Source organism: Mytilus trossulus, chromosome 5 (genome assembly GCF_036588685.1).
Source record: "Mytilus trossulus isolate FHL-02 chromosome 5, PNRI_Mtr1.1.1.hap1, whole genome shotgun sequence".
Classification (NCBI taxonomy): domain Eukaryota; kingdom Metazoa; phylum Mollusca; class Bivalvia; order Mytilida; family Mytilidae; genus Mytilus; species Mytilus trossulus.
In genome coordinates, this window is record NC_086377.1 from 8872369 (window position 1) to 8888615 (window position 16247).

General features: G+C 32.3%; 1 protein-coding gene across 1 annotated transcript; it reads left to right on the plus strand.

The window, feature by feature from the left end:
* Positions 1 to 13434: 13434 nt before the first annotated feature.
* Positions 13435 to 14217, plus strand: LOC134717566 (E3 ubiquitin-protein ligase TRIM71-like). Its single transcript, XM_063580057.1, has one exon. It carries the CDS (start codon positions 13435 to 13437, stop codon positions 14215 to 14217), a length of 783 nt encoding a protein of 260 aa, XP_063436127.1.
* Positions 14218 to 16247: the final 2030 nt, after the last annotated feature.

Here is a 16247-nt window from a genome sequence, read left to right on the forward strand (position 1 = left end):
AACATCAACCCAACAATGTTACTCTGTAAATTTGCTTTCGCAAATTTTTGGTTCTTCCCTCGCCGGGATTGGAACCCATGCTACTGTGATATCGTGACACCAAATCGCCTGCACTGCAGACGTCCCGCTAGACCATACGACCACCTGGGCTCTCAAAAAAGAGCTTTCGGTGGGCATGTGTTACCTTTCCACGTCAGTTTTAAGCTAGCAGCGTACTACAGTACATGATATATAAGGCATGAAGATGTTATTGTTACAGATCAGCTAAATTATCTATAGTAAAGGATCCTACAAATTAATGTAAGATACAGTCACTTATATATATAAGATAAGTGTTCAACCGTGTCTTTCGAAGGATAGCATATCACAAACAGAGGATAATATATAAATGCCAAATTGTCCCATATAATTAATGCTTGTGATGTTTTTTTTCTAATGTTACCTATGTAAGTTCTTAAATATATTTCGCTTCACCATGTTAACACATATAGTATTTCAATGCTTTTATAGCTTTAACATAACTATTACAATTGTCCCTTTCAATAATACCGTAGAATGTCATTTAAGCCACAATACTATTTCAAAGAAAGTCCTACATTGGCTTTTTTACATTTCAGTTACTTCATAGTGTGTTACAGGGGCATTACTTAGTATATTTTTTGTTTATTTTTTCAGTAGACGGTAAGTGATACTAACCAAACAGATAAGTATATTGTGAAGAATTTATAAATAATTGATAATGCACTGATAATAGATAGAAAATTTTGTATATGAGATGCTACAATTGAAATTATGTTCGTTTTAACTGTTCTACAATGCAACACCTGCTAAAGCTATGATTAAAAACAAACAAGACCAACAGCCAAAAAACAGTGCACAACTTTAAGACCAAGCAGCACAAAACCAAACAAATATTTGATGATCTCAAGTGCGACGGACGGGTCAGCAGATCATACCCAAATGTGTCGGACGCGGTGTTGTTTATGTAAGTACAAACCCCGTGATAAGTATTATTCGATAGGTCGCAGTCGGTAAATAGGGATGACATTGTCGTGGAAACACTTATTCCATAATGATAACCAAAAAAAAATTAACTTACAAAATAGATCAGTAAGTAAGTAATAAGTAAACAGTCGTTGTAGGACCTCTTCGTGTATTTGAAGAGATGCAATTACTAGATATACTTATTAGAGGTATGACGCGATTGTCATAGCTCTTATTTCTATTTTGGACAATATGTATTTTTGATTCGGGAATTGATGTATTTACAAAAAAAATGAAAATGTAAATGGGGAATGTGTTGAGGCGATAGCAACCCGCCCATAGAGCAGACAACAGCCGAAGACCACCAATGGGTTCACATGGTAGCCAGAAACTCCAGTCCAGCACCCGAAGGCGTCCTTTGTATGATTTTAATAACCGATACGTTTTTCTTAGTATAAAAATGTGCTGTCACCACAATATAGTCATGTTGTGTTGAGAAGACGGAAAGCAAACATTAATACACAAATACAGTCCGAACTAATAGGTACACCACTCAAAGGGGACTTAATACTGTATTGTTGCAACACACACTTTAAGGCTAACATAACTAAATGCCAATCATAAAATAATCAGATAAAAATATTACACTTCATATTAGGATGCTATGTTGGACACAACAGAGATGTGATATATCAAACTTTCTACAATAAACATAATACCAATAATAAAAACTAAAATTTATGTCCCGTAAAGATTCATTAGATAATTGAATTGTCAAAGAAAAAAAATGCATCAGTTCATTTACTTACATGTCTAAATGAACTTTCACTTTTTGAACAATAAAATAAAAAGACATGCGAGGTCACTAGTGGCAATTCGTTTCTGAAACATAAGATATAATGTATAAAAACCTATTCCGGAGTTGCCGTTCAAATGAACTTCACCTAAAACTATTTTAACATGATAACTAAGATTATAAATAATAAACTGATGTTTTGTAACAGTAATTTGTTTATTCAGATATTTATGATATGTATATTTGATTCTATTGGATATTTTCCTTGGATAATATTGAAAAAAAAATTACAGGGACATGAGGGACACTTGATGAAATGCTGTACATCAAGTTTTATGAAAAAAAACCAGCAAAATGTACAAAATCAATTTTGGTGACAAGAAAATAAGTAGATTTTGTACGAGATAAATACAGGTGCGCAATAAGTGGTTTGTCAAAATTTGAATTCTGATAACTCTGATAAGTCTGATATACGGAATCTCCATACGAAAACAAAGATATTTAGACAAACTTCAGGTCCAGTTATCATATCAAAACTGTTTGGCTCTTACTTAAAAAGATATTATAGATTTTGAAGATATTCATTCATATTCCCAGTTTTTAAATGCAAATCTATTTAGGTATTTAGATGGTTTCTTTCTTTTTTCGCTTAAAATCTCAGTCATCTGTCATAGACATAAAACGACATGTTTGCCTGGAATGTAATAAAACAATGTTTACGAGATTTGTGAACTGTAAACAGAAAGTTTTCCCTAAGATAAAGAAATCAAAAGTAAGATAATACAAATAAAAAAGTGTCTTTCAAAATAATTTGACTTATTTCTTCGAAACAAATCGAGACTTAATAGCTACATATGTAGAAGTCTTAAGTTCTATGAATAATGTATTGAGATACACATGTCGTCTACCATGTTTAGACCAACTGTTATTTTAACAGTTGTGTATAGTACGCGTGGATGCTCAATGTAACAAAAATGCACTGCCAATAGTAATTGATAACAGCAGTGTTGAAGCCTGTTAAATATATGAAATGTATACCTTATTATATTTATAATTGATAAATTTATAAATAGACAATGATTTGTGTAACGTTTGTTTACAACATAACACTCTTTTCACCTAACACATACACCTGTTTGATTTTTTTCTCTTTTAAAAAAAAACCAACACTTTTTGTCGCTTTGACACATTCCCCATTTCCATTCTCAATTTTATTTTACGTCATTCCTCTAAAGGAATTAACCATTTGGTATAATATAAGACAACATATCACAATGCATTAGTTGTTCCAGTATAATGTGCTGGAACTAATATCACATTTAAATATTTGACATGAATAATGACCAAAATGTGTTACTATCACTAAACACAACTTAATCCCATAATTCCACTGTACTTTCATCATGTTTTGTTAATTGATATGCTGTATTCTCTGATGTATGTATTTTACCTTTTTCAGGAGGTAAGTGTGAGGTATAAAGCAGATAAGTATAATATCTAGCATTTATATGAATAATGAAATTGATAACACAAGGTGTTGGTGCAGTCCGCTGTTGATATGTTGCAAAGCCAGATTTGTGAATCCTATCTAACATCTATTAAATGTTAATAAAACAAAAACCTCTACCGAAATGTAAACAGTTAAATAATGAACTTACAGTTTTAATAATAAAGTATTTGAAAATTGTATCCGAAATGGATTGGTAAAACACCATGATCTTCGTAATGAATATGAACAATTATGACAGATTATAGGGAAAATTTATAGCATCTGCATTTTTAAACTACTATTGCAAATATTGCCAGTATTCAAACATAAGAATATACTCATCATGCATCATATTTAGGACATCGTTTTAGAAATTTGAGACACTATTTATCAAGCTTTAATCAATTACCGGGATGGTCATATTGTTTTTATGTATGTGGTATAAAGGACCTTTCTCCAACTTGACAAGGTGTACGGTGATTCTTCATTGTTGATCTTCGTAAGGTGAATTCGGTATCATATGAAGAGTAGTCTTATTTTGGCAATCATACAAATTCTTCTTAATTGTATTTTATTTTCTACATTTTTTTACAGATACATGATATGCTGTACACATGAGATATCATGTTTTTATTTTAATAATTTTTACAATTGCAATCGGTTCCTTTTAAAGAATGAATGTACACCCCAGTTCTATTCATAAATGTCATAGTTTCTATTACTGCAACAAGTGTTAATTGAATAGATCTATTGTTATTTATAGCAATGGGTTTTGACAAAAGGTTGTGACAACAGGGTGGGACGGACGGGGTTTCTGTTTCGACATCCCGCAAAGCCCATTCTATTGTTTGTCATAGCAATATGATTTTTTTAATAGCTTAGCATAAGATATTACACTTTACACGTAGTGTTCACAACAGGTTGTGACAACAGGGTATGGCGGACAGGGTTTCTGCTACGACACCCCAAAAGCACATTATATTGTTTTTCATAGCATTAGGATTTTTGTTAATAGCTTAACATAAGACATTTCACGTACTGTTCACAACAGGTTGTTACAACAGGGTGTGACGGACGGGGTTTCTGCTACGTCATCCCGTAAGCACATTCTATTGTTTTTCATAGCAATAGGTTTTTGTTAATAGCTTAGCATCAGACATTACACGTAGTGTTCACAACAGGTTGTGACAACAGGGTGTGACGGAAGGGGTTTCTGCTACGACATCCCGAAAGCACATTCTTTTGTTTTTCATAGCAATAGGATTTGTTTTAATAGATTAGCATAAGACATTACACGTAGTGTTCACAACAGGTTGTGACAACAGGGTATGGCGGACGGGGTTTCTGCTACGTCATCCCGAAAGCACATTCTATTGTTGTTCATAGCAATAGGTTTTTTTTTAATAGCTTAGCATAAGACATTACACGTAGTGTTCACAACAGGTTGTGACAACAGGGTGTGACGGACGGGGTTTCTGCTACGACATCCCGAAAGCACATTCTATTGTTTTTCATAGCAATATGATTTTTTTAATAGCTTAGCACAAGACATTACACGTAGTGTTAACTACAAGTTGTTGCAAGACATATTAAAAACCTATTTCAGGAAACTCCAATAGCGAAAAAATATTAAGTATCTACATGATCTATTATCAATACAAAAAGACATTTGAATTCTCCTTTGCTTGAAGCTAAAATCTTAATCCCACATGGCAAAGTTGTACAAAAATACATATACAGAACTTGTATTTGAATATGCGGGAATATGCAAGAAGGCAACTTTGTAAAATAAACTCGCTTGTTACAAATGTGATTAAATATCGTCAAAAAAGGGTTATAAGTGGACCTAAATCTTCAAAAACTTCCATTTCTTGCAATTAATAATGAGTTGATATTGTAATTAGTATTGATTTCCGTTACATTACCTTTTATAATCAATGTAAACAAATACAGAATTTAGTATCGGAGGCAAGTAAGTTATACACTTCGGAATACGGTGTGTCTATATACGAAACCCTTTCAAATGTGTTGTCGGCGTTTCTTTTCCAGACTCCCCTTCCGCTCATTGTATAAATATTATATATAACCATATGAGTATCATAGATCGTAACTAAAATACGTTGTAGGTTCATGTGTTACTAACTTTGTGAGGTATTTAAAAGTGCGCATCATAAATACTGTTAATTGTCTTTAAAATGCCGTACATGAAATTAAACAAAATAAATGAGAAAATGCACACTGATAGGTCCAATATGTAGTAAAATGTATACAACAGTGTTGAAGAGATAGTTTTATATGATATAAACCGTTCTTATTTCAGATGTGTTTGTGGAGGGTGAGTATAAAAACGAAAACAAATAAATGTTTTCACCTTGAATGGCTTGGAAATCTATACAATGAATTTGTAATGAAAATAAGTATATGTCTTCTTTTATATAACTTTGTATCAGTTTTAACGAGGTATAACAGAAGTATTTCCAATTTCCATAGCATAGTTCATACAAATACAACAACAAATGACATGAATAAACAGGCAATGACGTGTCTGTATTTATCTCTATAAAACTCGCTATATAAAGATATATCGTATGACTTCACTTACATTTATTAAGTCCTTACATAAAACAACATTACTTTATTTAAGTGTTATGGGTGTCTTCTACATAAGTTTATTACTTGCAATGCGTTTCAAGGAGGATGAAAAAGTTAATTAGTGTTACGAGAATGATTTTTTATCTGTTTTGCCATGTTCGAAAAGAAAAAAAAAACATACATCAATCATTTTTATACGTCTTGTGGGGAAATTTTGTGTAATGGACTGCTGCTAAACAATTCTCAGCAACCATGTTAAGTTATTTTCACAATTGCTGTGAAGCCGCTTTCTGTTTACCGAAAGTTCGAAATGTTATAACTCTCACTGTAAAAGATGGAAATTATACAGTATTCATTTAACCTCAATCAATTGTATGCTGCGACGAAGGTCGATTCGGGTATTGATGTTCCTCTTACTACGAAGGAAAATAGTCTCACTTAATAGTTAAAGCATGTGCATTGGTCGTACTTTTTTTTTGTATCTACTGATAACTAAATGTGTTTTCAGCTTTTATATTTCTCCTGCGGCAACACGCATCTGCTCAATTATATGATTTAACAGTGATAATCTTTGGATATTTTTGAAAGTAACAATGACTCTCCAGGTGAAGTCCAAAATGATGATTTGATTACTTGCTCTCAACCAGTTTCCACAATCACGTCACAACAATATATTGGAAACAAGCGATCTTCCAAAGATAGCCCATATATCCTTCCAGCGACACTTAAACAGAAAACAAGACAACTAAGAAGCGGTAACTTGATTGGAGATCCTACTGACATAAAAAAAATAAAAAAGGCTCCTTCAATAGTTTACGTAAGTCTGTAACTGACAGCGTCCTTGAAGCCCTCGGTAGTCCAAAGGTATCAAATACTATTATACCCATCTTGTCTGAACAGATCAGCGCTACATTAGAGCCAATAATAAAAGCAGAAGTTAAAAATGTGTTGCCGAGGAAATGCAACCAACATTTCAAAAAATTAGAAAGTCAGTCTAGTATAGTTGAAACACAAAAGCAACGCACCACTCACGACCAGATCACATCAAACAAAGAACGTGAAAAAGACATCAACTTCATCTACGATAGGATCGCTCAACAAGAAACATGCTCGAAATTCAGGAGCAGTATTCCAGAAGGACAACCCTGTGAATCAACAATGTTCCTATTCCAGGAGACATAAAATAATATTATTAATCGTTCAGCCAGTCAATACTGACAGCATCATTCTAGATATCTGCAACAAAAAAGGCTTTCATGGTACTCTCATTATAAAAAACCTAACACATGTAAGGACAAATCTCGTCAAATAGTTATCAAAAGTACCATGATTATAATTTTATACTCCAGACGCGCGTTTCGTCTACATAAGACTCATCAGTGACGCTCAGATCAAAATAGTTATAAAAAGGTCAAATAAATACAAAGTTGAAGAGCATTGAGGATCCGAAATGCCAAAAAATTGTGCCAAATACGGCTAAGGTAATCTACTCCTGGAGTAAGAAAATCCTTAGTTTTTCGAAAAATTCATAGTTTTGTAAACAGAAAATTTATGAAAATGACCATATAATAGATATTCTTGTCAACACCGAAGTGCTGACTACGGGGCTGGTGATACCCTCGCGGACGAAACGTCCACCAGCAGTGGTATCTACCCAGTGGTATTAGCAACTGAAAAGTACACCAAAACAATCAAAGTCTGTTGTACTACAGACGGTCGAATTTTTGTTAAAGTGAATGCTAACTGTCAAACGCGCATTATTATTGAAATAAGCGATATTGATTAAAATCCAACACTCTGATGAACGCACGAACATTGATAATTCTGAGGTAATGAATGGTACAAGGTTTTCCCATATTTCAGAATAAAATATGTTAAAAGACTATTTATTAATTCTACCAGAATTGTATAATTTTCTGAGATTGTGTCATATGAGGTGAGCACAAAATTAAAAACAATGTATTTTTAGATTGTTGTCCTTCCACACCAGAACTCATCATGTATGAAAAATCCATAAAAAAAGTTATAAAAAACAGTGATCATATTAGATAAATATATGTTCATTCAACCACCGACTGTATGCAACAAGTAAATTAAAGCTTCGTTTTTTTATTGTTTATTTTTATTCTTATATATGAAAAGAACTGATGCAAAGTTTCATTAAAAGTTTCATTTAAAAGAAACAGTATTTAGAACTGTTAGTTTTATAGCACTCATTCCAACATACATTGTACTGTATTTGTATGTTTTTGACAACTATCTGATGTTTGTGTTTTTTTTTTGTTAATTAATTGAGCATTTTTTCTCGTTCCAATCTTTACGTTCGTTTTGAATATATTTTGTTTTGAGGAAAAAAATAACCAAGAGTCACTAAAAACATAGTCCTAGTTGTTACCTTTTATATCATTTCTTTTGTATTCCATCACTGTATTTCGTGTAAACAATTGTATTTGATTTTTTGGTTTATTTGTATATTATGCGTATAAGGTTATCTTACTATCTGAACAATTGGTAATTGTATTGCTTTGACTCCACATAGACTAAATGGGTTATTTGTTTAGCCGTTTTGCGAAATGTTTTACAAAAAATTACAATATAAAAAAAAAGGATGTGGTATGATTGCCAATGAGAAAACTATCCACAAAAGACCAAAATGACACACACATTAAAAACTATGTCACCGTACGGCCTTCAACAATGAGCAAGGCCCATACCGCATAGTCATCTATAAAAGGCCCTGAAATGACAATGTAAAAATTCAAACGAGAAAACTAACAGCCTCATTGATATAATAACGAAAACAAATGTGTAACACATAAACAGACGACAACCATTGAAATACAGGCTTCTGACTTGGGACAGGCACTTATATACATAGTGTGACGGGTAAATCCAAGATCAGACAATATTTTTCTGTTATACGTACTTCATTTTTTTTTTATTATTGGAAATGTTGAAACAAAACCGGGTCCAAATTTTCCTGATGAATCGAACGTATCGACAGTGAACGAAACACAACAACAAGAAAATTGTTTATATCCATTTAAAGTCTCGACATAAGAACTGTGAGGAAAAACTTATTAGGATGACAATCCAGTGACCCCACTGACACATTTAGCATATATCAAATAAAACAAACTGTATACATTTGTATCTCATAACCTCACAATGCCTTTTAAACAAATTCCACAAGGAAGCTGCATCATTGCAACAAAGAACCTCAATTCATGTATTTTCACCACCAGCGTGGCATTCGTGTAGTGCAAATATGTTCTGTTGGTGGGTTTTGCACTAATTGATATTTTTTTCGCTTTAAAGAATATTTTGATCACGTTAAAAGCTCTATACATTAGACTATTGATATTTGATTCCGTGTTGATAACTTCCCTTCTAATAAAAGCATTTGTGATATGGTACATCCGCAAATGAAATTATTTATACGGTAATAGATGCACTCGCTCACTGAGATATAAGTTTAATGTGTGACTGGACATGATCGATATATATCTGAAAATTAGAAATAAACGCTACATTTCGTTGTCTTTGGAACAAGCCTTATTTCTCAGTTGTTTAAATATTAATGATATGTGCATTGAGTTAAAATTTATCATCTTCTTCCAGGTTTATTTGCATTTTCTAGTATTTAAAAAAAAGAATCAGTAGTATCCGTTAATATTTGTTCAACAGTGTGTTTACAACTGGGTCACTTGGTATGTCAATAGAAAGTAAATACCAGAAGGGAATATTTTGAATTAGTTTAGTCTAAGTGGATTCGTTATCTCTAAAAACTAATTCCAAATTAGATAAACTAATATAAATCATTTAGATATAGTACATCGCTGAAGTCAGTATATTTGTATTGTTTTATTATCTAGCAATCTTTATTGATTTAACTAACATCACATCGGATATATTGATCATATACATATTGTATGGATAGTTTATCTGTGAACTAATCTAGGTTTCTGTCTCTAGTCTGATTAAACACGCACCATTGTGACATATAAATGGTTTAATTAAATACAAACATCTATTATTTGTCTGCAGTATGTTTGACAAACAACTGTTGTTAAATTTGACACAGGCTGATATTTACTTATCAACCCTTGAAGATTCTTCATAATAGATCTATATAATATCAAATAAGTATGCCGTTCCTAATATATCTAGCTAGTTCATAAATTTATCAAAATGTCACACTTATTGGCAAAATTTATTGGCGATTGAGGTTCGTCCGCTAAAATAAGCGAAATCGAACAGCACAATAACCCTGAGATAACAAATATTACAGAATGGTTAAGATCTACCTCATTGCTTGATATTGTCCTTCATATTGCTACTAGTGGACGACTTATAACTGCATTCAATGAAATATTTGGCGATTAGTGTACGTATGTTTCAAGTCCTTTGCGACATGGTTGCATGGTCATTTATCTTGGAATTCAAAAATAGTCTTATAAACTGTAAATTTACCTTCTATGTTCTATTTGCGACATTTTATACGTAATGTAGATTTAGGTCGTGATGCATTTTAAACGGATTAGCATATTTGAGTTCGTGTGTTTATAAGAGTTTTTATTGTTGACTTGAATACATATTGAGTGTTCATCGATAATGAAATATTAAATTTACAATTTTATCAAACATAATTCATTTAAGTTTACATCATAAAAATTGAATTAGAGATAAATAATGATAATGGTCTTCAATTACTAACATGACTCTTTACTGAAATAATTGTACCAGTGAAGAAATCTGTTAACAGCATGTGATATATTGTTGTTGATAAATAAAAGAAAACATTTTGTTTTTATTTATTTGTAAAGACAAAATAAAAAGTGTATACATTATTATTTTGTATCTCATATCCTCACATTGCCTTTTGAAACATTCTCTAAACAATTCAAAATTTGGTGACTATGTGGATCGCATCTATCCCATCGAATTGGAGATAAAGGATACTACAGATACAGTTAAGTCGGCTTCATATCTTGACTTACATCTAGAAATTGACAATAAGGGTCGGTTGAAGACAAAACTTTACGACAAAAGAGATGATTTCAGCTTTCCAATTGTGAACTTTCCATTTCTAAGTAGCAACATTCCAGCAGCACCTGCATACGAAGTATATATCTCCCAATTGATACGATATTCCCGTGCTTGCATTTCCTATCATGATTTTCTTGATAGAGGGTTACTGCTCACAAGGAAGCTATTAAACCAAGAGTTCCAAATGGTGAAGTTGAAATCATCCCTTCGTAAATTTTACGGACGCCATCACGAGTTGGTTGACCGTTATGGAATAACCGTTTCACAAATGATATCGGATATGTTCCTTACGTCGTAACTACAATCCCCTTCCCTTTCATGAATTTGACCTACCGAATTAGACTATTTACCGGATTTGTAATCACATAAGCAACACGACGGGTGCCGCATGTGGAGCAGGATCTGCTTGCCCTTCCGGAGCACCTGAGATCACCCCTAGTTTTTGGTGGGGTTCGTGTTGTTTATTCTTTAGTTTTCTATGTTGTGTCATGTGTACTATTGTTTTTCTGTTTGTCTTTTTCATTTTTAGCCATGGCGTTGGCAGTTTGTTTTAGATTTACGAGTTTGACTGTCCCTTTGGTGTCTTTCGTCCCTCTTTTTTTTGCACAAGGTAGCTGCAACATTTTAAAGCTAGAACTGTTGTTCTGGAACTTCTGCAGTAAGCCTTGCTCATAATAGCCTTTGTCTCTTTCCATGGTCACATTGTCATACTTAAACCCTGAACCACTGTGTAATTACATTTCATGCGTTTTGTTATAAAATATCACTTTCTTGCATGTATTTTCTATTTAAGTATCAAGTTATCCAGTTGTAAACAATTAATAAAATGAAGTACTCTTTCTTTTCTTAAATAATAGAAAAATGAAAATAAAACATTTACCCTTAAAACATGGAAGAAGATGTTGAATTTAATTCAATACAGCTGGGGATTGTGTAACGTTTCTATTTTTCAAATATATCGATCATGTCCTGTAACTCATCAGTGAACCTTTGCATCTCTAACCGTGCAGATAATTCCACTCGCTGTTGTACATATTTGTGTGTTTTATAACAATTGATACGGTATATTTTGGATTAGTTTCGTGAAGCGGATTAATAGTATCTAATTAAGTAGTAAATTAGATAAATTAATATTGATGACGTACATAGCTGTAGACAGTATATATTTAATTCGATAATATCTAGCAATCTTATCTTATTTAAATAACTTCACATCGGATTTCTTGATAAAATTATTATTGTATACATAGTTTATCTGTGGACTAATCAGGGTTTCTGTCACTAATTTAAAGCAACACGCACCATTGTGACATTTAATAAAATACATCATTTGTTTGAGTAGTATGGTTGACAAACAACTCTAATTAAATTTGACACTGTTTAATATTTGCTTACAAAGCCTTACAGATGCTTCATAATAGATATAGATACTATTAAATAAATAAGCTATTCTCAACATCTCTAGCTATTTCACATATTTATCAAAATGTCATACTTATTGGCAAAATGTATTTTGGCGATTAAGGTTCGTCCGCCTAGATAAGCGACACCAAATAGCACCATGAATCTGAGATTGCGAATATTACGGAATGTTTAGGATCTGATACAAATTCTTATGTTGTACTGTTATACCACTTTCCTAGGTTAGGGGGATGGTTAGGATCCCGCTTACATGTTAAACCTCGACACATTATTTATGTATGTGCCTGTCCCAGGTCAGGAGCGTGTAATTCAGTGGTTGTCGTTTGTTTATGTGTTACATATTTTTGTTTTCTAATTTTTTTTTACATAAATGAGGCCGTCAGTTTTCTCGCTTGAATTATTCTACATTGTGTTATCGGGGCCTTTTATAGCTGACTATGCAGTATGGGCTTTGCTCATTGATGAAGGCCGTACGGTGACCTATAATTGTAATTGTCTGTGTCATTTTGGTCTTTTATTCATAGTTGTCTAATTGGCAATCATACCTCATCTTCTTTTTTATACTTACCGATATACAATTTTCTCAAAAATATATGCCAATGTATACGTTAATAATTCTTTATTAAATGATTGATTGATTTGTAAAATGCTTTATGCCGCATATGCACAAATAGGCTATAACGTGGCGAGAGCTTATTCAATTTTTTTATTATAATTTAATGTTTATTTTAAAAATAGGACAGAAGGTCCTTCAATAAACTATATTTGAAGTCCAAAGCAAATTGTTTATTTACAAATAAAATTCAACACTTATGTTCACATAATAGTATTTTACTTTATTTGTTATGTCTAACTACGCGTTGCCATATATCGTTATAACACACACCAGTCAAACAATATTAGTATCTATAAATCAGAACATTGATCAATAATACAATAGGCATTTAAATGATTATTGTATGTAAATGGTAATTCCATATCCAAACTATTATTAAGTTTGATGTTTTACAGCGTTACATTTAAATACAAAGCGTACACATATATTCGTCATTTATTTATTTAGTGTTGACAATTGGTTCCTGTGTATTATACATCGAAGACGATGAGTAGCAACAAGGCACAGGCAGCATCTAAAACATGTGAGATATGTGTTAGTGCCTCTGGATCTCATTACTGTTTAGAGTGTGAACAGTACTTTTGTGACAATTGTAAAGGCTTTCATAAACGGCAGAGCGTGACAAAGAACCACCAGTTTCAGTCTTCCTCTGATGTTATACCGGAAGTTAAATCGAAATGTAAAGACCACAATGAAGACGTAAGCTTTGTATGTAATACCTGTAATACAGCAGTATGCAGCAGTTGTGTCACCGGCAGTCACTTAGGGCATGCCTTTTCCAAACTTCTAGACAGCATATCACAGCTGAAGGAGACGAATACAACAGACCTGCGTAGTAAGGTACATGAGACAACCCAAAACATGAAGCAGATAGAAAAAGGTATAAAGGCATTTGATGTGAAGGTGGAAGGAATAGTCAAAGCTATTACAGAAGAAGGTACAAAGATAAAGACCATGGTTGATAAATGTATCTCAGAGAAGATTGCATCGGTCAAGGATCACTCCAGGAAGGAAAGGGACAAACTAACAAAGCTATTGGAAGATACTCAAATGGATTTGAAGGCAGGACGGGACTTAGACAAGAAAATGAATGAACTCAACAAGACACGAAACGATGGAAAATTGTTACAGTCTTTACAGAAGCTTACAGATGACATCGCAAAGCTGACGGTAAAGCCTATACCTGAATTTCCTAACCTACATTATACTGCTAAGTCTGCAACAGATAACGACGTTAAACAGCTGTTTGGTAACTACATAATCAGGTAATTCTACTAAAAATAACTGAGCATTTTATAGTCGTAATTCATTTTTTAATATAACTGTTCCGGACCATATGAGTATTTGGACCATACGCGTATGGTCATGACCATATGGGTATATACTCATATTGTCCGGAACATAACCATAGTATCTTTAAAGGAGCACTAGCTACGATATATATAAAAAAATTAAGTATATATTTTTTTAGATTAATCATTAATTAAGTTGGAATAATGAAATAATAATTTGCTTTTAGCAATCAATTTTCTTTAATTTTGTTGAAATAAGCGTTTATACATAATTTTTGACTGATTTACTTGCAAGTGAAAACGTCATCATCATTCTAACCGGTATTCATGTGAACTTAACTTAACCCCCTAGCTAGAGACTGACAACGCATGCATTGTACGTGAACTGGTTATTTAAAGAAAAAAAATGTCAACAATGAAAGTGAAACTACGGTAAATCATTTGATTACTAATTCGATCCACATAAATTATTTCTTATACGGTTAAAAACAATGAGTAACTTATATTTTTAATCTATAAATTCAAATCAAACAGACCTATAAAAATCCAATTGCACGTGCTGGTTTAACCTATTCATATCTTTATTTGTGTTTACATCGCTTATATGGTCATCTGAGGTCAAATCGATAGTTAATTAGATGGCGTCTGGATTTAAATACACACGAAACGAACCTACATTTCATCTACCCCATGCTCTGTAAACTGTTTATTTTAAACGTTTGATAGATTGGATAAATGTTTTACATTGTTATTAATCAAATATGAGAATTTGAGTCAAATTGGTGACCATGAATTTGACAGCTAGTGCCCCTTTAAGAGACACGTATTTTTGCAAAATCATACTTGTGTTTTTTTCTTAAAGTATCAACCTACGTTTGGATATAATATGACAAACAAAAGAGAGACAATTCATGAAATACAACTATGTGGTCATTACAAATGTATTGTTTAGTATTATCAATTCGTATATTTTAACAAATTTGATTCGTTTAGGGATAGTCACATGTTAAACTATATTTTCGAAGGTAGAGAGAAAACGGCGGATAGCAAAAAGCATATTGACCTGCAAAAAGCATATCGCACGGTTATTTTTAGAATATCTAAAAATCGATATACTTTGTTACGTCATGTAATGAATTTCAGGATATTGTTTAACGTTTTGAAACACATAATATCTGTGATCGATTATTTGACGAAAAAAATCCTTGGAATACATAAGATATAAAAAAAAAGTAAATGGAATAACAACTAATATGTTGTTATTTTCAAGGAGAAAATATAATATCTATAAAATTTCAACAAACCTAAATGACGATTTTGATACAAATATGGTCGGAAATTAATAATATAACAAATATAGCCTTTGTATGAGGTCAATACAGGATATATCGACCTCGGACTTCGTCCTCAGTCAATATACTTCTTTCAGATCAATATATCCTTGTATCGACCTCATCCAAAGGCTATAATTGTATAATATTATGGATTCACAATGTGCGGATAAATACGGGTTGTATGGCAGTGTACATTTTAAGTAGTATTGATACATGTACATTTAATACCAACCATGACAATAGGTAAAAATGCAAACATACTTGCTTTCAAACTAGTACAGATATATCTGTTTTTCTCGTTATATACATATTTTATTGTAATTTCATGCATTTTATGCAAGATTATAATATTATGAATAAATACAATAGAAGAATACCGCTTTACAATAGTCATAATAAATCGATTAAAATGATAAAAAATCCGAACAAAATTGAGGAAAACACACATTTACTACAAGTGGAAAGTAACGGTACAACATAAACACTGTACTGCTACAAAAACAAACGCCAACATACAAAGAAAATGACTATGTGTTAACAAAGGTCATACTTATGATACTTGACAGAACATTTGGAGAGAAAAAATGTAAAAAATTAAGTTTTTCGTTTATCAGTGAAATGCGTGCACAACAAACCATGAACAGAGAAAGAGAATTGCCTTCCCCAAAGAGGT